The 21,076-nt window shown below is 51.3% G+C and overlaps 1 protein-coding gene across 1 annotated transcript in view; it reads left to right on the top strand.

The window, feature by feature from the left end:
• The first annotated feature begins 3,692 nt into the window (after window positions 1–3,692).
• TCEA2 (transcription elongation factor A2) overlaps window positions 3,693–21,076 on the top strand; it is a 33,836-nt gene continuing 16,452 nt past the window's right edge. The window contains exons 1-4 of the mRNA XM_075901019.2: window positions 3,693–3,899; window positions 10,270–10,332; window positions 11,815–11,920; window positions 14,928–15,015. Coding sequence (XP_075757134.1) covers window positions 3,831–3,899; window positions 10,270–10,332; window positions 11,815–11,920; window positions 14,928–15,015 — 326 coding nt within the window. The 5' untranslated portion in view covers window positions 3,693–3,830. The remainder of the gene's footprint in view (window positions 3,900–10,269; window positions 10,333–11,814; window positions 11,921–14,927; window positions 15,016–21,076) is intronic.

Genomic DNA, 21,076 nt, shown 5'->3' with positions numbered 1-21,076 from the left:
ACTTATGGAGATAAGATTAACATCTACGCGGAGCAGGGGCCTTCTCAGCTTTTGCTCCCAGACTTTGGAATTCTCTCCCCTGGGATATTCCCAGTGCTAGCATTGTTTCAGCGCCAGGCTAAAGCCACCCTTTTTATTCGTGCTTTTATTGGTGTTTGAGAGAGAGAGAGAGAGAGAGAGAGAGCGTGTGTTCCTTATCTCGAGATGTCTTAGCAGGTTTTATGTCCTCCTGGGATCTGCTATTTTCATTTTTTATATATATTTATCCTGTGTTTTAAACATGTTGTAAGCCACCTCAAATATTTTAAATAGAGAGGCGGGGTACAAATATTTTAAATAAATAAATAACATTTCCTTATTCACCTTTTCCACACCAGTCATGATTTTATAGACCTCTATCCTATCCCCCCTTACTGTCCTCTTTTCTAAGCTGAAAAGTCCCAAGTCTTTTTAATCTCTCTTCCCATGGGACCTGTTCCAAACCCCTCATCCTTTTTGTTGCCCTTTTCTGAACCTTTTCCAATGCCAAGATCTCTTTGTTGAGATGAGGCAACCACATCTGCAGGCAGTATTCTTCCTGTCACTGACGGCGTCAATAAATCCAGCTTCCATGGCTCCATGGGAACAGTTCTGGGACACCCAATCTTGTTTTCCTTGTAAAACCACCATCTACCTAGAAGGCAGCGCCGGTACTGCCAGCCTGCTCGGCAGAAAGGAGAGGTTTTAGACACGCTCCCGGTGTGGAATAACAATGAGACGCTGCGGCAACACTTTGTTACTGTGCAATCTTACATGCATGCTGGGATCTGGAATATTTTCTGCTGCTCAGAAACATGGCTGCATCCTCCACCAATGAGCCGCCATCCTTCCCCGTCGATACCCGGATGGCAGGACAAAGTTTGGGAAGGATGTGGGTTAACCACTCGAACGCTGCTGAGCATGCTGGTTAGAAACGATGTTGCCCCCACGCAGCCACACCCAGCAGATAGCTCTTAATGCTTCATTGCCATCAATGAACTGTGCTGGAGTCTGGTTGCACTATACAAGGAGGTGAGTGACGCAGCAGCCATAGGGTCACCCTAGCTAGAAAACCAACCTCAACCGCTTCTGTGGCCTCGCTAGCACCATCAGCTGACAGTCCCATTCCGATTTCTACAGAGCAAAGTGATGACTAGGGGACAGGTGGGAGGGCATCCTTGTCTCGGCTAGTTGTTGGTAGTGACAAAAATGCCGCCCGTCCCAAAGATCATAGCATACATGGCATGTGTATGGTCATTTGATTTGCAAGAAGTGGCAGGGAGTGTAACTCGGGCCAGCGGGGAGTGAAGGCAGCTGCTGTTGCTTTCTGTACAGGTTCCCAAGACTCCCCTCTTTAGAAGAGCCCTAGATCTCTGCAGGACCAAGGCTGGTGAGGTGTCCTTGTTGTGGTTACCGGATGCTTGGTTGTTATTTTTGCATCCCATTCCTAGTACTGTCTCCTCCGTTCTTTCTAGGCATCTCAAGCTTGGCTTCTCACCAACCCCCCGAGGCATTTTACCCTTCTACATCATTTACTTTTGTGCGTGGGGAAAAACCACATCATGCCAAACCAGCTTTGTTCTTAGCCCTTGCTGGAGGCTGGCAACATTGTGTGACACCACTTTCATTGCCACTTTCATTCCCTGGCAAAGCTGAAAGTGTTCTCAAGTAAGTTTCCCCAACCACCTACACGCACAGACAGACCAATAGATATCGCCAAGGAGAAGAGAGGAGGTGTCAGAGATGGTCCTTTTCTGAGGGAAGATGAGTATTGATTGTTGTCAGTTTCAGCAGGGGGTTGCAACTCTTTCCTAGGGCAGCTCAGGAAGGGCAGGCTGGATTGGAGACTGTTGGAATGATGTTCCTGCCTCCCAGAGGCAGGAGGCAGCATCAGATGAACAGATACAATCAAATCTAGGACCATGTTGTTGAAATTCAGGAAACCCCATGACATGAGATTCTCTAAGCTCAACACCCCTAACTTGGAGCACCAAGAGGAAAGAATGCACACCAAACAAAGCCGAAGCCCAGCCAGTGAAACCCCTTTTGGCTGACACTGGGTCTCCTAGGGTGCAGCTATATTGCACCATAGCTCGAAATAAAATACGCAATGTGAGCGATGCAAATTGTGTACCTTATTTCAATCTTATTTCAAAATAGCGTATTTCAATTTTGAAATAACCTGCTGCAGTGAAGATATAGCCCTGCTTCTCAATCTATGCAAAGCAAGGCTGATCACGGGCATCCTGCCAGCATTTCTCGTGGTTTTTCTAACCCAAACACTCTTCACTCAACAACAAGGAAACCTTGAGCCGTCTCAAAGCATATAATCACAAAGCCTGTTTTTTAAACAAGCCCCATCAAGGTCTCAGTGTGAATCGTGGTTATTAACATGGCTTTGATTAAACCATTTGCGGCCTTTCCCCAAAAGTTCTAGGCTCCCTGGTTCATAACTCTGTTACAGTCACACGCCTGGAGGCAGGCCTACAGAACCCCAATGTCCAAATTCAGCTAAATCAATGTAAATTAGATCATCCACACTGATGAGTTGCACAGTGGTTTTACTAAAGTGATTTAAAACAAGACCTGTAGTTAAATCAGGGCAATTCTGAATACAAGAAAGGCCTGAAAAGTGCCCGTGTTTACACTGGAGGCTACAGTGAATCATAAAGTAAACATGACCCAACCATATCAGTCATCAAAGACTCATTCACCTGCATATCTACTAATGTGGTATGTGCCAGCAATGTCCCTCTGCTGTGGACATTGAACAAACTGAACAATCTCTGCAACAGAACAAATGGACACAAATCTGACATCAAGAATGGTAACATACAAACACCAGGGAGACCTTGTTACACAACCTGGGATTTGGCACCAATCGGGGAGGCGACTCGGTGAGGCACTCAGGTCAGCAGGAGCTGAAATTAAGTAAAGAACACTTCCATAGCCAAGTCACTGCAAAGCAGCTTATGGGGGTCTAACTCTGTAGAACCGGCCAGCCTGAGGCTCAGTTTACTGCTAATGTTACCTCTAAATTTTTTCCATTCATGTGCAGAATTAATTTTGTGATGTGCACCAGGGCATGTGCAGATGTGCACCCCCAACAGAAACACAAGCTGATTGTGGGCACTCTGCTAATACATTTGAATTGCTCCTGGGTGGCCAACCACCAAGTGCACAGCTTACAGGAAACACTACTGGCCACCTTCTCTTTATTTTCCCTTCTCTTGTCCTTCATTTTTCACTCCCACTGGATTTTCTTTCCTGATCCTTCTTCTTTCTCCCCCCATTCGTTGGCTCCCTCTCTGCATTATCCCTCTCTCTCCCCGTCTTTTCCTCTCCTCCCCCATCATTCATCACCTCTCCTCTCCTAGCCCCGCGTCCCCTCCCACCTCCAATCTGTCCCCCCTAAAAACAGCTGTAGCCTCAGCCACCCATGCCAAGCACTGAACTCAGCCCGCCTCTCCGATGGCTGCTGGGGCTTGTAGTCCTAAACTGCCCCAAGAGCGTGGGTCACAGTCCCCGCTTGAACTACAACTCCCACAATGCGCCTCGGAGGGGGGCGGTGGGCCCTGGCCGTCGCACTGCCCTATGGGGGCTGTAGTCCCAGCGAGTGGCCCTCCGCCGAGCTGGCTGTGCGGAAGGACTACGAGTCCCATCGTGCCCCGCGCGCCGCAGGGCTGGTGATCGGGGAGGGGGGGGCCGGGCGGACTGCGGACCTCGGGGTGACTGAGAGCCTCGAAACTCCCTCCCTCCCTCCCCCCCCCGCTTCGGCCCCGCCGCCTCCCCCTGCTGCGGGGCGCGGAGCCATGGGCGGGGAGGACGAGATCGTGCGCATCGCCAAGCGGCTGGACAAGATGGTGTCCAAGAAAAGCGCGGTGAGTCCGGGGGGCGGGGAGCCCCCCCCGATCGGCCCCCCCAGCCCCCCCGATCGCCCCCCCCCCCCCCCCCCCCCCCCAGCGCCCAGCGCTCGACCCCGGGTCCCCCCCCAGCGTCCCCTCAGCTCCCGGGGCGCCCCGCCCCTTCGTCCCTCTGTGGGGCCCGCTCAGCGCCCCCCCCCAGCGCCCCCCCGCTCACCCCCGCCCCCCAGCGCCCCGCCCCCTGCTCTGCCTTGGGGTGCCCCAGAGCGCCCCCTTCTTTCCCAGCGCCCCGCCCCCTGCTCTGCCTTGGGGTGCCCCCAGAGCGCCCCCTTCTTTCCCAGCGCCCCGCCCCCTGCTCTGCCTTGGGGTGCCCCAGAGCGCCCCCTTCTTTCCCAGCGCCCCGCCCCCTGCTCTGCCTTGGGGTGCCCCAGAGCGCCCCCTTCTTTCCCAGCATCCCGCCCCCTGCTCTGCCTTGGGGTGCCCCAGAGCGCCCCCTTCTTTCCCAGCGCCCCGCCCCCTGCTCTGCCTTGGGGTGCCCCAGAGCGCCCCCTTCTTTCCCAGCGCCCCACCCCCTGCTCTGCCTTGGGGTGCCCCAGAGCGCCCCCTTCTTTCCCAGCGCCCCGCCCTCTGCTCTGCCTTGGGGTGCCCCAGAGCGCCCCCTTCTTTCCCAGCATCCCGCCCCCTGCTCTGCCTTGGGGTGCCCCAGAGCGCCCCCTTCTTTCCCAGCGCCCCGCCCCCTGCTCTGCCTTGGGGTGCCCCAGAGCGCCCCCTTCTTTCCCAGCGCCCCGCCCCCTGCTCTGCCTTGGGGTGCCCCAGAGCGCCCCCTTCTTTCCCAGTGTCCCGCCCCCTGCTCAGCCTTGGGGTGCCCCCAGAGTGCCCCCTTCTTTCCCAGCGCCCCGCCCCCTGCTCAGCCTTGGGGTGCCCCCAGAGCGCCCCCTTCTTTCCCAGCGCCCCGCCCCCTGCTCAGCCTTGGGGTGCCCCCAGAGTGCCCCCTTCTTTCCCAGCGCCCCGCCCCCTGCTCTGCCTTGGGGTGCCCCAGAGCGCCCCCTTCTTTCCCAGCGCCCCGCCCCCTGCTCAGCCTTGGGGTGCCCCAGAGCGCCCCCTTCTTTCCCAGCGCCCCGCCCCCTGCTCAGCCTTGGGGTGCCCCAGAGCGCCCCCTTCTATCCCAGCATCCCGCCCCCTGCTCTGCCTTGGGGTGCCCCAGAGCGCCCCCTTCTTTCCCAGCGCCCCACCCCGTGCTCAGCCTTGGGGTGCCCCCAGAGCGCCCCCTTCTATCCCAGCGCCCCGCCCCCTGCTCTGCCTTGGGGTGTCCCCAGAGCGCCCCCTTCTTTCCCAGCATCCCGCCCCCTGCTCTGCCTTGGGGTGCCCCAGAGCGCCCCCTTCTTTCCCAGCGCCCCGCCCCCTGCTCTGCCTTGGGGTGCCCCCAGAGCGCCCCCTTCTTTCCCAGCATCCCGCCCCCTGCTCTGCCTTGGGGTGCCCCCAGAGCGCCCCCTTCTTTCCCAGTGCCCCGCCCCCTGCTCTGCCTTGGGGTGCCCCAGAGTGTCCCCTTCTTTCCCAGCATCCCGCCCCCTGCTCTGCCTTGGGGTGCCCCAGAGCGCCCCCTTCTTTCCCAGCGCCCCACCCCGTGCTCAGCCTTGGGGTGCCCCCAGAGCGCCCCCTTCTATCCCAGCGCCCCGCCCCCTGCTCTGCCTTGGGGTGTCCCCAGAGCGCCCCCTTCTTTCCCAGCATCCCGCCCCCTGCTCTGCCTTGGGGTGCCCCAGAGCGCCCCCTTCTTTCCCAGCGCCCCGCCCCCTGCTCTGCCTTGGGGTGCCCCCAGAGCGCCCCCTTCTTTCCCAGCATCCCGCCCCCTGCTCTGCCTTGGGGTGCCCCCAGAGCGCCCCCTTCTTTCCCAGCGCCCCGCCCCCTGCTCTGCCTTGGGGTGCCCCAGAGTGCCCCCTTCTTTCCCAGCATCCCGCCCCCTGCTGTGCCTTGGGGTGCCCCAGAGCGCCCCCTTCTTTCCCAGCGCCCCGCCCCTGCTCTGCCTTGGGGTGCCCCCAGAGCGCCCCCTTCTTTCCCAGCATCCCGCCCCCTGCTCTGCCTTGGGGTGTCCCAGAGCGCCCCCTTCTTTCCCAGCGCCCCGCCCCCTGCTCTGCCTTGGGGTGCCCCCAGAGCGCCCCCTTCTTTCCCAGCATCCCGCCCCCTGCTCTGCCTTGGGGTGTCCCAGAGCGCCCCCTTCTTTCCCAGCGCCCCACCCCCTGCTCTGCCTTGGGGTGCCCCAGAGCGCCCCCTTCTTTCCCAGCGCCCCGCCCCCTGCTCTGCCTTGGGTGCCCCAGAGCGCCCCCTTCTTTCCCAGCGCCCCGCCCCCTGCTCTGCCTTGGGTGCCCCAGAGCGCCCCCTTCTTTCCCAGCGCCCCGCCCCCTGCTCTGCCTTGGGGTGCCCCCAGAGCGCCCCCTTCTTTCCCAGCGCCCCACCCCCTGCTCTGCCTTGGGGTGCCCCAGAGCGCCCCCTTCTTTCCCAGCGCCCCACCCCCTGCTCTGCCTTGGGGTGCCCCAGAGCGCCCCCTTCTTTCCCAGCGCCCCGCCCCCTGCTCTGCCTTGGGGTGCCCCCAGAGCGCCCCCTTCTTTCCCAGCGCCCCGCCCCCTGCTCTGCCTTGGGGTGCCCCAGAGCGCCCCCTTCTTTCCCAGCGCCCCGCCCCCTGCTCTGCCTTGGGGTGCCCCAGAGCGCCCCCTGCTTTCCCAGCGCCCCACCCCCTGCTCTGCCTTGGGGTGCCCCCAGAGCGCCCCCTTCTTTCCCAGCATCCCGCCCCCTGCTCTGCCTTGGGGTGCCCCAGAGCGCCCCCTTCTTTCCCAGCATCCCGCCCCCTGCTCTGCCTTGGGGTGCCCCAGAGCGCCCCCTTCTTTCCCAGCGCCCCACGCCCGGGGCTGCCAGGGGCCCGGTTCACCGCCCAGGATTTGAGCTTTCTGTTCGGGACACAGATTGAGAAGATCGACAACACCAGACCTTTCTCAGTCCCATGGGCAGTAGATTGGGACGTAATGTCAGGTGTGTCCAGTATTCCTGTCGAAACCATCCGGAAACCCCCAGCATCCTGCCTGCTCTTCGCCCTCTGACTCCCCGCACGATGTCCCCACCTCTCACCCTCCTCCCGCAGCGTCTCTGCTTGTCCCCTTCTCTCCTGGGTTTGCCTCACTCCCTTCTGTCTGGGTGTGTGCAACCCTCTTCCCCCCATGCCCTTTTCCCCACAGCCCCTCAGGGCTCCCCTCTGTCCTCTTCTGAGCCTGGGTCCCCTCTTCCTATCACCTTCATGGAGCATTCCCCACATCCCCTCCTCTGTTCCCTGTTATATCCCCATCACCACACACCCCAAGCCACCCTTGTAGACTCTCTTGCTTCCCCTTACTTTGACCTGCCCATTTAGCCCCCTTCCAGCACCCTGCCAGAATACCCAATATTTGCCAACACAGCCGCTAAAGCCTGCTGATGCCCCCCTCCTGTGCATTACCCCATATAACCCCTCTGATGTCTCCACCCTGTGTATGCCTATAGCACCCTTTCACCTGTTTTCAAATAGATCTCCCTCCAGTGCCCTCTTATCCTCTATCAAACATCTTGCAGCCAAACCAAATTCTGGGATTGTAGTCTACTCTACACCATTGTGGGGTGTGTCCCCTCTTGCCCTCTGCTCTAGCCCTGGTACCCCCCTCTTTGATGCTTCCTTGTAGAAATGATGGGCCCTCATCAATGCTTTTCTGCCCTTACAGTCCCTTCACCAGTGCCCTGCTGAAAAGCACATGCATACAGGGAACCCTCCTTCATCTTTTGGTGGCCTTATAATTTACCATTGGGCCTCCACAGAAAAGCACGATGAGTCTGGGGGAACCCCTCTTGCTGTTCCATAATCCTCCCATCTGCTTCCTCCTGTCTTCCCATTACGACTTCCCTACTACCACCTGCATACTCACAACCACCATCACTTCCTTTCCGCACCCTGCAGCCTTCTCAGCCCTCTGAGGTCTCCACTGTGTCCTGTCGCTTGGTCATCACTGCCGTGCCTCAGAAGGGAAGCTCCCATCACCTCGCAGTAGCCAGAGGTGTGAAGAGCAGGTGTAGGATGCTGAGGAGGGAAGAGGGGCTTTTCCTCTCCAAAGGCCAGAGAAGAGGGGACATGTTCTGCTCTCTCCTACCTAAATGTGGCGACCATTTGCCTCCCAGCCTAGAAAGCTTTGATAGGAAAACGCCTCGTCAATTTTCACAGCCATAGTGAGGGAATTCCTTCGGTTCCTTTCTCCCCTGCAGTTCCTCCTGCATCTCCCTCCTGGGGACTGATCCTTTCTTCCTTCCTCTTCACCCACCAGTTCTCCCCAACTTCTGTTATTGCCTTTGTTTTCCCTTGTCAGTCCTCAGCTTCCTTCCCCAAGTGCAGATCTGTGTCTCCTCTTAACCTTCCCTTTATACAACAGATATTTCTCAAATTTTTCTCTGACACTGCTGATCCATAGACTGCCCCCCAATATGCTTTCTCTCCCCAGAACTCTTCATCCTCCCTAATTCCCTTCTGTGCAGTAACCCTGAAAAAAAATTAATCTGCTTTCCCCTGAAATCACATGGTTAAAAAGAGGTCCTCCGCTCTAACGAGGTGGGGTGTTCTTTAGAAAATGATTTGAATGTTGAATTGTCTTCCAAGTGTCAGTGACCAGCAGGCAGAAGCAGTTTTTTGAGTGATATGATCTGGTTGGCATTGCAGAGTAAGATAGTGGAGTGTCTGGCTGGTCTGTTTCACAGGTGGGTCACTATAGCTTGTGATTTGTCACTACTAACCAATATGCAATTTACAGCACATCAACCAGCATCCAAACCTTTAGCTACTGCAGGCATAGTCCTTTGCCACTGCATCCTCCTTGGCTATGTCTAGACTACATCTCTCTTTCGAAAGAAGGGTGTAGTTTAGACATACCCCTTGTGTATACTCGTGCCCCACCTTGTCAAATGAGGAAGTTAATGTTAACACGCAGTGGTCCCAATCCTGCTGTCACTGAAATAAGTGGCAAAACTTCCTTTGAGGGGAACAGGAATTGGGCCATTCTGTGCACCGTGGAGGCTGGATTTTTATTTCATTCGCGATCTCGGAATTTCAGAAAGAAATCCGGCAAATTGTTCAGCCTGGGTCAGTTGCTGTAAAAGCGCCTGATGGAGTGAATTGCCTGTGTATGCGCCTGTTGAAATCTTCAACTCCCCTTGGACGTAGCTCTCTCAGCCTCTAGCCTGCATGATGGTGCTGGCAGCTGGATTTCTTCCTGAAAGGACTCGGAAACAGCTTCTCTGCATGGAGGGGGAGGGATCGGGAGCTGAAATGTCTGTCAGTGGCGTGAAGCAGCCTGAACTGCAATTAGAATCTGTGTCGCTTTGGGCTTCCTGGAGTGGTTAGTATTTTAAATGAGCTGTTAGATGTGAGCGCTAGAAGGCCTTGTCCATTAGGAGACTGCTGTCTGACTGGAGGTGGCAGATTCCAGGTTGAAGTGCTCACGGAGAACTGTGGAAGCGAGGCTTTGCTCACAGCTGTCCGTACAGTTTGCAGTTGTACCGGATATTGTAAATTCTACACCGTATAGCTAGAGTCATGTGGTCACTGAGTTTTCTGGATAGGAGGATGCTGATGAAGATTGTACGTACCACGTTCCAGGTGACCTGCTCCCTAATTTCCTTGCTTCTCAGTTTTGAGACAGTGGTTAAAACTTTTCTGGAGGGTGGTGTGTGGGCACCTTGAGTACTTTGCAAAGCAAGTTTTCCCTCCAGCCGCAAAGCCTACAACATGACACCAGCAGCCGTACTACTCTAGGCAAAATAACTCCTACCCCCAGGGGTGGTGGTGAAATGTGCATAGAGCATCTGATGCAATATCTGTCCTCAGCCTGCTCCCTAAAATGGTGATTTGCTAACAGGATTATTTCTAAATGAAAAATGTCACGGGAGGGTAATTTTTTAGAGGGAGGTTCTTGCCTGAGGTGCATTGCTTAGGAGTTATAATTAAACTCTCTGGATAAGGATAATAGTAAACTGCATAAGTAGTAGGCACAATAGAAATGTGCTGTGTGCCAGGACAGATCGCTTACATGATGATGCTTCTCTGTTTTGTTTGGTTCCCAGACCTCAGCTAAAGCCTCATTATATTCTGTAATTTCAGAAATATAATGAGGATTGATTCTAGTGTAGTCTAAAGTATCGATTCCAAGGCTGATCAGTTGGCTCCCTTGTGTTCTAGGAATTATTAGGGGTTTATTGACCCATGTAGGTTGAGTTTTGGTAGCTGTTTTTTCTTAGATGATATGGTAGAAGTGGCCCATAATAAGTTTTTTTTTTTTTTTTTTTTTTTTTTTAGTAACTAGCAGATGTTTCCCCTCTTCTTTCACAGGATGGTGCAATGGATTTGCTGAAGGAACTGAAGAGTATGCCTATAACTCTGGACTTGTTGCAGGTAAATCATGCAGCCCAGGCAAGGAAAACTGAAATCCAGATGTGGATGGAATAAATGCTGATTTTTAAAGTGAGATTCATACAGTCCCCCCTGCCATTTGTCCTCCACCCACCCCCCCAGAAAAAAATTAAGCAAACCAAACAAAGCTATACAACATTGTTGGTGAGGCTCTATAAATACAGAGGTGCGTGGGGTACTGTGCATCAGTGAGAAAAAAAATCAAAATTCCATGTATAAATGCTAAGTGAAAAGCCTGCGCTTTACAAATAGAGGGATCTGAATAAAGAAGGGTAGGGAAGCAGCAACTGTGAGGCCAGCAGCAACTGTATTTTGTAAAAAGCTTTCGTAAAACGAGCAACAAAAGAGAGGATCAAGGTATGCTGGAAGTGGGGAGACAGGGATTGACGCTCAGGGGAAGCTGGAGGTGCAACAAAAGGGGTATAACCAAAGGGCCCCCAAAGACCCTCGAAACTGCTGAAGTTGATGGAGTCCATACAAGTTGGGAGGGTCAGGTTCCAGCGGGATGAGATTCGAAGGACAACTCTCAAAGGGGCAACACCTTTCTGCTTTTTAGAAGTAGGTTCAATAGTTAATAAAAGTCAAGGGCTTTCGTGATGTGCTGAAATGTAAAACCACTCCTGTTACAATTAAGGTGTTGAACATCCGTTTAAAAAAAAAAATCCAGTTGGAAGAGTAGTGGTGGTGGATGGGCAACCTAAGGCCTGGGGGCTGGGTGCAGCCCCCCGCTTGCCTCGATCCGGCCCCCGAGGCTCAGGGGCTCTCCCAGCATTGGAGAACCCACACTGGCACTCCAGTCCCTGCATCGCTCCACCACAGGGGACTGGAGCACACAAAATCTGCTAGGCTGGGCCCCCCATAGTCTCTGGTGTGCAAGGGGAATGTGGGAAGTGTCTTTCCCCTTCTCAGTTGGGCCACATCAGTGTGTGTGTGTTTGGGGGGGGGGTGTTAGATTTTTTTTCTTCTCACTTGTGTGCAGCCCTTGACTGATTTTTCTGTGGATCAGCGGCCCCCGACCCAAAAAAGTTTCCCCACCCCTGAACAGCTTGAAGCATTGTGTGTTACAGCGATACATCTGTTTATAATTTTGGCCCTGTTTTTTTAAAAATTTCTAGGACTCTGGGGGATTTTCATTCAAATCCTGTTCAGTTTTGAGTTGTAGATATATGTATAATTAGCTTGTAGGGGCTTAGGAAGGGGAAAAGGTGTCATGGGAGATGAAGTTCTCCAAGGGAGAACATATGCTAGGTAAGCCAGATATTCGGGACTCACCGAAGAAGCCAGCTTGTTGGTAGCTGCTCTTGTGTAGTAGCATTAAGCAGTTGGCTCTATCTCCGTGGATTTGTACACCTGGGTCCATGCTGCTGTGTCTTGTGGCAGAGACTTGTTTTTCTCTAATTTTAGTGCCATTGGCTATCAAATCAGTTTTTGAGTGGGGTTCACTTCTTGAATGTTGGTTTGCAGTCCACCCGGATTGGGATGTCGGTGAACGCGCTGAGGAAGCAGAGCACTGACGATGAAGTGATCTCACTTGCCAAATCACTTATCAAGTCCTGGAAGAAGCTTCTAGGTAAGCAAAGAAGCAGGTTTGGGTTCAGCTTACCAAACAGCCAACTCTAGCTGCCTTGATAGCCTGTAGGCTGTGTTACTCCTGCAAGGGTCTGTCTGCATCAGTAGAGATAGGAAGTTCTCTAGAGCCACGGTGTCTAATGCTAGCCACTAGCCACATGTGGCTATTTGGCCAGTTGATTGTGGCTAGTTGGCTGTAGTGGCTACTGCTTCGAAGCTGGTTGGACACCACGGATCTAGAGGGGTTCAAGTTCTACACAGTGAATTCCATTCAATAACATTGAGTCCTGTTTTAAAAGAAAAAAGTCCCTGCAAAAAAAGTGGAATTAAGGCACCAGAACTGCATTTAGTTACAGTGCTTGCAAAATTTAAATAACAATAGTTAGCATGACAATGATAATAATACAGTAATCTTATTTATTAAGTTCTCCATCTCCTGACTGAGCTGTTCAGGGTGACGTGCTGCAGTTTAAATTAAAAATATCAGTACACTGACATGACTGAAAAAAGCCAAATATAGGTTGAACCTCAAGTCTGGCACCCTTGGGATCTGACCGGTGCCGAGCCAGAGTAATATTACCCAAGTTGACTGATCTATACTAATTAGCTACTTTGAAAAGGGGGTGAATGGGTTAATGCTTTTCAGCAACCAAAGCGCTACCCTGGAGTAAAGTATTGTCTTCAGAGAGATTTATGAATATTTGCTCATTAAGCATTACAGTATCTCATTCTGGAAAGTACAGTCAAGCAATAAGATGTGAAATAGGACGTCACTCGCTAACCCATCACAACTGGAAACAATTTCTAGCAGGTTTCTTATGATGCTGCACTACAGGTTGAACTTTTCGAGTCTAGCACACTCTGATCTGGCAACATCCATGGGCCAGCATGATTTTAGTTGGCCGGATGTCCATTTATCATGGGTGTGGCCATGTTTCCTACGATGCCATAAAGTTTGTTTACAGCCACCAGTTCTGGCTCTGTTTCTGTGTGGTTGTTTAGCTCTAATTTACCCTTAAATGTCTTCTAAGGGTGTGTCTACACTGCACTATGGCTTGAAATAAGATATGCAATTTGAGCTACGCAAATTGTGTATCTTATTTTGATCTTATTTTGAAATAGCTTATTTCATAGATAGCACCAAATTTCAAAATAAGGTGCTATTCCAAAATGTCCCTTACTCCTCGTGGAATGAGGTTTACAGGGACGTTGCAATAGCGAGCCTATTATATTTCGAAATAACAGGCTTGCTGTGAAGACATGGGTTAGCTATTTTGGGATACTTGAGTATCCCGAAATAGCATTGCAGTGTAGACGTAGCCTAAGAGCCCAATAATCAGTGGATGTGTTGGTAATGCTGCTAGATGATACTGACCATCCATGGTTTGGAAAATTCTCTGGTTCGGCACCGGTCAGTTCCCAAGCATGCTGGGATAAGAGCTCAGGAGTTTCTCTCCTCCTGTGTTTGTTCCTCCTGACTGCCCTGGAAATAAAGCTTCAGAGGGTAAACTTAAAAAACAACAAATAGTCTGGTAGCACTGTAAAGACTCACAAAACATGTAGATGGTATCATGAGCTTTTGTGAGCACAGCCCACTTCTTCGGATGACCAGAATGTTGGATGTCCAGGACAACAACAACAAAAAGATTCAGTGCTTTATAAATAACCTTTCCTGAGGGATTTCCAAGAATAAATGGATATATTCCACTTAAGTCCCAGTAAAGACCCCATATGGCTTATGGAACCACTGAATATTTTTTTTCTGACTACAGAGCATGATATCTTAAGATCTTTTTAAATCAGAAGGCAGGAGGTGTACTGAGTGGCTTTTTGGGTCTTTAGCATAAAGCATGCTTCTGAGCCAGATGGCAGCAGCTGTGTGGTAAAGCTCAGGGTAGTGTCCTTTCATCAAAGCTAACAAGTCTGTCGGAACCAGTTGAAACAGATATTTTCTATAATCTATGGGCTGTTCAAGGTGTATGTGGAACAAATTGCTAGTTCCAGTCTCCATCTCAAAGAGAACTCCTACAAATTATTTAGCAAAGAAGCTAAGGACTAAACGGGTGGTGGAGACTGAGCTATCTTTTCCTTCCGCCTGCTGCCAGGGCTGGTCCTTTCACATCAGGGTTGGTACATAATGGTGGAGCCATGAGGGGAAATCTTCTCTGCCTATTCTAAGCCTGGATCTGTTCTGTGCTTAAGCAAAACTTCCGTCTCCGTGACTGAGAAGTCGTCACCTTTCAAGAGCACTGAACTAACTGGAAAAAAAATACACTTCTTAAAAGAATAAATTGTATCCCTGGCTGACCAAATATCTACCTCGAGAGAGGGGCTGGCCTTCATAGGCACTATTGAAAATTTGATTGGGTTTTATCTAAGGATGTAAAAGCCTGTTTAATTGGTTAATCCGTTAAATATGATGTTTAACCGATTAAAAGGGGAGACGTTACTCTGGCCCATCCAGAGCAGCCCCCTGCCCGTGGTGGGCCCTGCAGGTCCGGAACAGCCCTCACCAATTAACCAGAACCAGTAAGCCTCACTCATTAACGGTGATGCTTATCAGTTACCCTTTTATATCCCTGGTTTGCTCCCATTTTGAAAATTGTACTCAGTCTGTACACCCAGCCGGGGGCCTCACTAGAAAAGAAACTTTGGCTGGGATGGGTCTTCCCTCATGAAGAACCTATTCTCCTCAGGGAATGAAGGACGGGCCCTTTCATACTGGCTCGCTAGGGAAAGGTTTGTGGTATGTTTGCTAGTTGCCTGGCTTCTTGCACTCATAGGCAAGTAGAAAGACTGCCATGGGGGTCATTCAGGTACATTGCAAAGTACTTTGAACTATACAGACCTATTCCTCCATGCTGCTCTTCTGGCTCTAGTAACTTGCTTCAGGCCAAATATCTAGGCTCTTAACCATTCTGTGTGGTCAGGATTGTGGTGTGAAGACCAAAACCTCAACCCTCTGTAGCGGCTAAGTGTTTGTTTTTCCCTCCTCTCATTGGGTGCAGATGCTTCCGAGGACAAAGGTGAGGAGAAGAGGAGGAATTCTTTGTCGGCATCCTCCTCAAAGGAGAGCAGCGACTCGAGAGACCAAAGGTAAAACTTCCCTTTAGCCAAAGATGATGCTGTTGTACATGTTTCATCGCTCGGGGCTGTGTGTGTTAACATACGATCTTTAACGTGTCTACCAGGCTGTGCAATTGGCCTGTTCAAACACCTCATTCTGGTCGGACCTGCCAAGAGTCCAGCCTGTCCAGCAAAGGGGACTGGCTGCCTGTAGAGCCGTGTGGTGTTCTAGAATAAAGAGAAACTCCAGCTGTAATGGAAGAATAAACATCTACAAAACTCAGTGGTTTTAGTGACTTTTTTTTTTTTTTTTTTTTTTTTGCTTTCTGTTGTACATGATTTATTTCACATCACATGTTTCCATTTTCTTCTGTTTCATGCTGGTTTCTTTCTCTGTTAATAAAACATTCCTTTGGGTTTGGTTTGTGGTTTTTTTTTAAAGATTTTTTTCCTTGCTTATTGTAACCCTTTGAAGCCCTTTAGAAGGGTTATGATTCTGCTCAGCTTTAGCATTCTGAGCTGATGCATGGGAGCCAAGTACTCACAGACGGTCCTAGCACAGGGCTGGGTAAGATGCGGCCTGAATTTCCAGGAGGTGGCTTAGGCAGCCAGATCTTATTTAGATGGCTCATGATTCCCATGAGTTACGGTGCTATCCTGGCAAGGGCTGGAGCCATGAGCCCTTTAAATAGCAGCAGCAACCCTAGGTAGCTGCCAGGCAGTGTGGTAGCAAAAGAGCCGTGAGCCCTTTGCTATGTTTTTAATTCAAAGCTGCTGATCCCAGACAAGTCTTGGGTGGGAGGTTAGTTCCCAAGCCCCGCCCCTCCTAGGGGTGGAGCCGGCCCATGACCACATACCAGAAGTGATCTCCCTGCAAAAATTACTGCCCACCCCTGTTCTAGTAGGAGCTTCACCTTCCTCTCCTCCCAGCACGATGTTCTTCCCATAACAAGCCATGGAAGAAGTCCATCCACCCTGAAGTGAATGGTTGCACCCACACATCTGGCTAGTCTAATGCTGGCTCACCCCTCTGCACAGAGTAGGTGCTCCCATGCTGTTCCCCGTCTGGCAAGTGTAGTTGGAACAGTCAGCCAGGGGAAATGGGGCAGGGGTGGAGGGCAGGGAAGTTGTGGGTTAGGACCAGCTTCACTAGAATCCCAGCTGTGCCTCCCAGATGCAAGAGCCTGTTCCTTCCTTTTAGCTGGAGCATGCTCAAGGGTCCCTCACAGATTCCCGGAACCTGGCCTTTCATTAGGTGTAAAACACATGTGGATTGGTCAGTTTCCAAGGAATTGATATTAAGAGTAGCCATGCTTGGTCAGACCAGTGGCCCATTTAGCCCAGTGCTATGCCTTTTCAGCTGGTGCCAAATGCTGCAGATGTAATGAACAGAAGAAGGCAATGCATTTGGCAGGCAGAAGATTAGGAACACCGAGAGCAAGGGGTTGTATCCCTGACCATCTTGGCTAGTTTCCCGTTATTGGTAACTCTCTCAGATCCATCTTTGTCTCCCTGGTTTGCAAGTTTTCCCATGTTCGTTCTAGTTCGTCTCTGCATGTGCCGGTGAGTCAGTTCCCGTCAGAGCTGTCTCTTTACCGTGTGTTTCCTTTTTGTTTCACAGCTGTCACATGCCTGCTGCTGCAGCTTTGTGCAGGGTTGGTGCCGCGAAAGTTCCCGACACTAGGGCTGAGCTCCAGCAACTCAGCTTGCTGCATAAATCTCCTCCCCCACTTGTGTATAATCATGAATGAAATGTTCCAAAAGAGCACGACCTGGCATGTGCAGTGCAATGTTTTTAGTAACACTGGATCCCTCCGGCGTGGAGGCCATACATCCAGCCACAGTGCAGTTGAAACTAGAGCAGGGACTGTCTCTGGTTCTGCATTTGGACAGTGCCTAGCACAGTGAGGTGCTGGTTCACGACTGGCGTTCCTACGTGCTCATTGTGCAAAGAACAGTAACCTGCAGTCTCCCAGCTGAGGATTTCCCTTTGCACCGTGTCACAGCAAGGATTTCTCAGCTGGGGACGTGGTGGAGCCTCAGGTATTTCCAGTGAAAGGTGTCATTTTGTGAGCTGGGCGAGGAATGGTGTGAGCACAGAGTTGGGACCCAGGGCTGTCTTCTGTCTAAATCCTACTTTTAACATTGGCTCTTTCTGTGCCCTTGAGGAAACATCTTGGCTACGTCTAGACTGGCATGATTTTCCACAAATGCTTTTAACGGAAAAGTTTTCCGTTAAAAGCATTTGTGGAAAAGAGCGTCTAGATTGGCACGGACGCTCTTCCGCAAAAGCACTTTTTGTGGAAAAGCGTCCATGCCAAGCTAGACGTGCTTTTCTGCAAAAAAGCCCCGATCGCCATTTTCGCGATCGGGGCTTTTTTGTGCAAAACAAATCTCAGCTGTCTACACTGGCCCTTTTGTGCAAAAACTTTGCGCAAAAGGACTTTTGCCCAAACGGGAGCAGCATAGTATTTCCGCAAGAAGCACTGATTTCAGATAGTAGGAAGTCAGTGTTCTTGTGGAAATTCAAGGGGCCAGTGTAGACAGCTGGCAAGTTTTTCCTCAAAAGCATCTGCTTTTGCAGAAAAACTTGCCAGTCTAGACACAGCTCTTCAGTTCTTATTCCCATTTCTCAGTCTGTAACCGGAGAATACTTGCCAGCTATATAGGAACCGGGTGGATTTTAGTTCATTTTTGTTAGCAAAGGGAAAAGTATTATGTGTTCCTGCACAGCTGATGATATACTAGAGTAGACAGGCTCTCGGTGTTGTGTGCAATCAGCATGCACCTCACGCCATATGCCCTTGCCGACGTGGACAGAAAGCAACAGAATCTGACAACCCTGGGCATGGACAATGGTAAACAGAATGTCTTGTGGGCCACACATGGAACCCCGATGAGCCGCATGTTGCTCCCCACTGCACGAGGGTCAGGAAATAACATCTCAGAGAAACCTCTGGCTTAGCCAGCAATAAAAAGAGAAGTAGTAACTGGGTAGTGTCTCTTAGAGCTTTACCAGGAGAGGCAAAAAATAAGGAGCTTGGTGGGACTGATGGGTAATTTGTGGGTCTAGTAATAGACTTTCCTTGGGGAATTCTTACGATTCTAAAGTAAGAGGGTTTGCCCAGCACATTGCCCAGAGTTTCGTGGCTGCCCCAAAAGCACCTGGGAGAGTGAATAGGTTGAGACTTGTGTGAGTAGAACAAGCTCAGTCTGAGAGGACACTTTCCATTTGGAGGAAATGGCCTGCGGTAGTCACAGACCAGTTGTCATGGAAGTAGAAATATGGTGCTACCCGCCTTTTCAGTAACCAAGGACCCACGAATTACCCATCAGTCCCACCAAGCTCCTTATTCTTTGCCTCTCCTGGGAAAGCTCTAAGGGTACGTCTGGACTACATGCCTCTGTCGCCAGAGGCATGTAGATTAGGCTACCAGGCATAGGAAAATGAAGCGGCAATGAGGCATACCTGGGTGGTCGACAAATGCCTTTGATGTCGACACCCGCGCGTCCAGACTACCGCGCTGAGCCGACAAACAGCTGATCGGCTCAGCGCAGCAGCCATGTAAATTTAAATGAAGCGGCGATTATTTAAATCGCCGCTTCATTTTCCTATGCCTGGTAGCCTAATCTACATGCCTCTGGCGACAGAGGCATGTAGTCTAGACGTACCCTAAGAGACACTACCCAGTTACTACTTCTCTTTTTCAACATGTAGTACAGATATTAACTCTCCGACACTCCTGTCAGGTAGAAATACCCTCTCCCTTTTCCAGAGCAGGAAACTTGAGGCAAGAATTAGGTGTTAGAGATACTTAGCTCCAGCCCGTAGTCAGACCCATGCAGCTTGTCTTGTTACAGTCCATGTCTTCACTCAGTGGAAGATTGATACTGCTGCAATTGATCTTCCAGAGTTTGATTTAGTAGGTCTAGTTAAGACCCACTAAATGGAACTCAGAAGGCATTCTCATTGGCAGTCGGTACTTTTGCTCCTGTGAGAAGTAAGGGAAGCTGACAGGAATGTTTGCTCCCGTCAGTGTCCTGCTGTGGGGAATGGTGGGCAAACTTGAATTAGGGAACGTTGCCTCCAGCTACGTAATTAATGTCCCTGGACTTGATTCGACCTTCCCCTTTAGTGTAGACCTGGCCCCAGAGAGAAGAGTGTATGTTCCTCTGATGGTACCAAAGAGACTCCTGATGTGCCCTGACAAACCTAGAGAGCTTATTGGCCAAGAATTGCTCCGACGTCTTTCTGTGAAGGACAGGCGGAGATTAGTCCAACAGGATCTATGGGCAATGAGTGCACCTCTATACTGGTTTCAGGAGACTGCTCTCCAAGCAGCAAAAAGCCAGCTAGTGCCAAAACGTGCTCACATCAGCCATGTAGTCTGCCAGATTTTGGCTGAGCCTTGACCCTTGTGGCAGCAAAGACATTTGGGATACCTCTTGGCCCAGATGTTAAGGATTTGAAAAGCAGATTGGACAGACATCTCTCAGGGATGATCTGGACGGTGTTCGGTCCTTCCGTGAGAGTGGGGAACTGGACTTGATGACCTCTCGATGTCCCTTCCAGTTCTAGTGTTCTGTGATTCCGTGATAACTTTTCTTGATATGTGCAGTGTAGATGGGGAATTTCGCCTGCAATGACTAAAGAACTAACAGTTCTATCTAGAGTATCTCCGCCATCCACAACGAGCTGGCCCATGTTCTAGTAGGGGAGATATTTACGTGGGACAGGAGATCGTGGTATCCCTTACAAAATTCTATCCTGTTATGCTTCAAAGTACTCTGTCTTACAACTGAGAGGTGTAGTATTGTGGACTGTTCCTACAGTTGGCAGTCTGGATTTGTTGCCTGTCCATGTAGTACTTTTATGGACATTTCCTTCCCCCTGTCATCTAGATCTGTTCACTCTCTGGCCACCACCCGTATCACCATTTCTTGTGTCACTTCTTTTGTAAAGGCAGGAGATTTTATATTCTCTTGGGTGAAATGTAGAGGGTTGATCCCATGTTGGATGGGAGCAGTAGTCCCCCCCCCCACGGATTTCCTGAAGCAAAACTACTCCGTGTAGCGTGGGGGGGTTCTTAGTTGACGACTCTTGCAATGACAGGCAATCCTCTTACACACAACAAATAGTCCTGTGGGACCTTCGCGACTAACAAATATATTAGCTCATGAGCATTGGAGGGTAAAACCCACGTCATCACAGTCTCTAAGGTGCCACAGGACTGCTCGTTGTTTTTAACGTTACAGACTAACACATCCCCTCCCCCGAGACTCTTGCACAGTAAGTGTCACCTGGACTGATGTAAAATCTGTTTTGTTTGAGCCAAGAGCAATCAGCTGAGGTCCTTCTTGGGGCTTGATAAGGCTTTAAAGGGGTGAGGAAAAGCTTGTTCTGTTTCCCCGCTAGACTTCTCTAAGTCACTTCTCGTTCTGCTCGAAAGGCAGCTTAGAGCCGTAACCTTCCTGGGACCGGGGCCAGGGGGCTTCCGCTCCTGAGATGTCACTGTGCATCGGTGCGCAGCTCCTCGTGGGGTTTGTGGGGCAGAATAGCAAGGTCTCTCTGAAGCTGGCAACGTCTTTTTATAGACGCTTGCAAGACTGAGTCTTCCAGAGCGTCGGTGGATGGTGGTTTCTCGGGTCATTGAATTCTACCAAAGCCACAAGCTCGTGTAAGACCTGCTAGATAGGGCAGGTTCTGCACGTTTCCCCGGATGAGGTTTTTTTCGGGGTCTTTTTAAAGCATCAGGTGCTATAGGCCCCATTTGCGTGTGGGCAAACATTGTGCGTTCCGTTCTGGACAGAGATGGTACACGTTGGACCTCTCTGATCCAGCACCCTCGGAGCCTGAGCGGTCCCGAACCATGGAGTGTGCCAAATCAGGGGAGGTGAAGGCTCCCCTCTCAGCTGTTGGCCATGCTCCCTTTCTCCTCCAGCACAGCTGCCACCAGCCCTTCCAGGGCTGTGCTCCCTGCTTGGGGACGGGGCTGCCTGGGTTGCTCTGCCCACCGCCAGCCCAGCCCCTGAACCTGGTCAGCCCAGGTTCTCTGATCTACCAGTAACCGTGGTCCGGGCGGACCACAGA

Source organism: Pelodiscus sinensis, chromosome 17 (assembly GCF_052426305.1).
Source record: "Pelodiscus sinensis isolate ZL-2025 chromosome 17, ASM5242630v1, whole genome shotgun sequence".
Lineage (NCBI taxonomy): Eukaryota > Metazoa > Chordata > Testudines > Trionychidae > Pelodiscus > Pelodiscus sinensis.
This window is presented reverse-complemented; position numbering and strand designations above follow the sequence as displayed.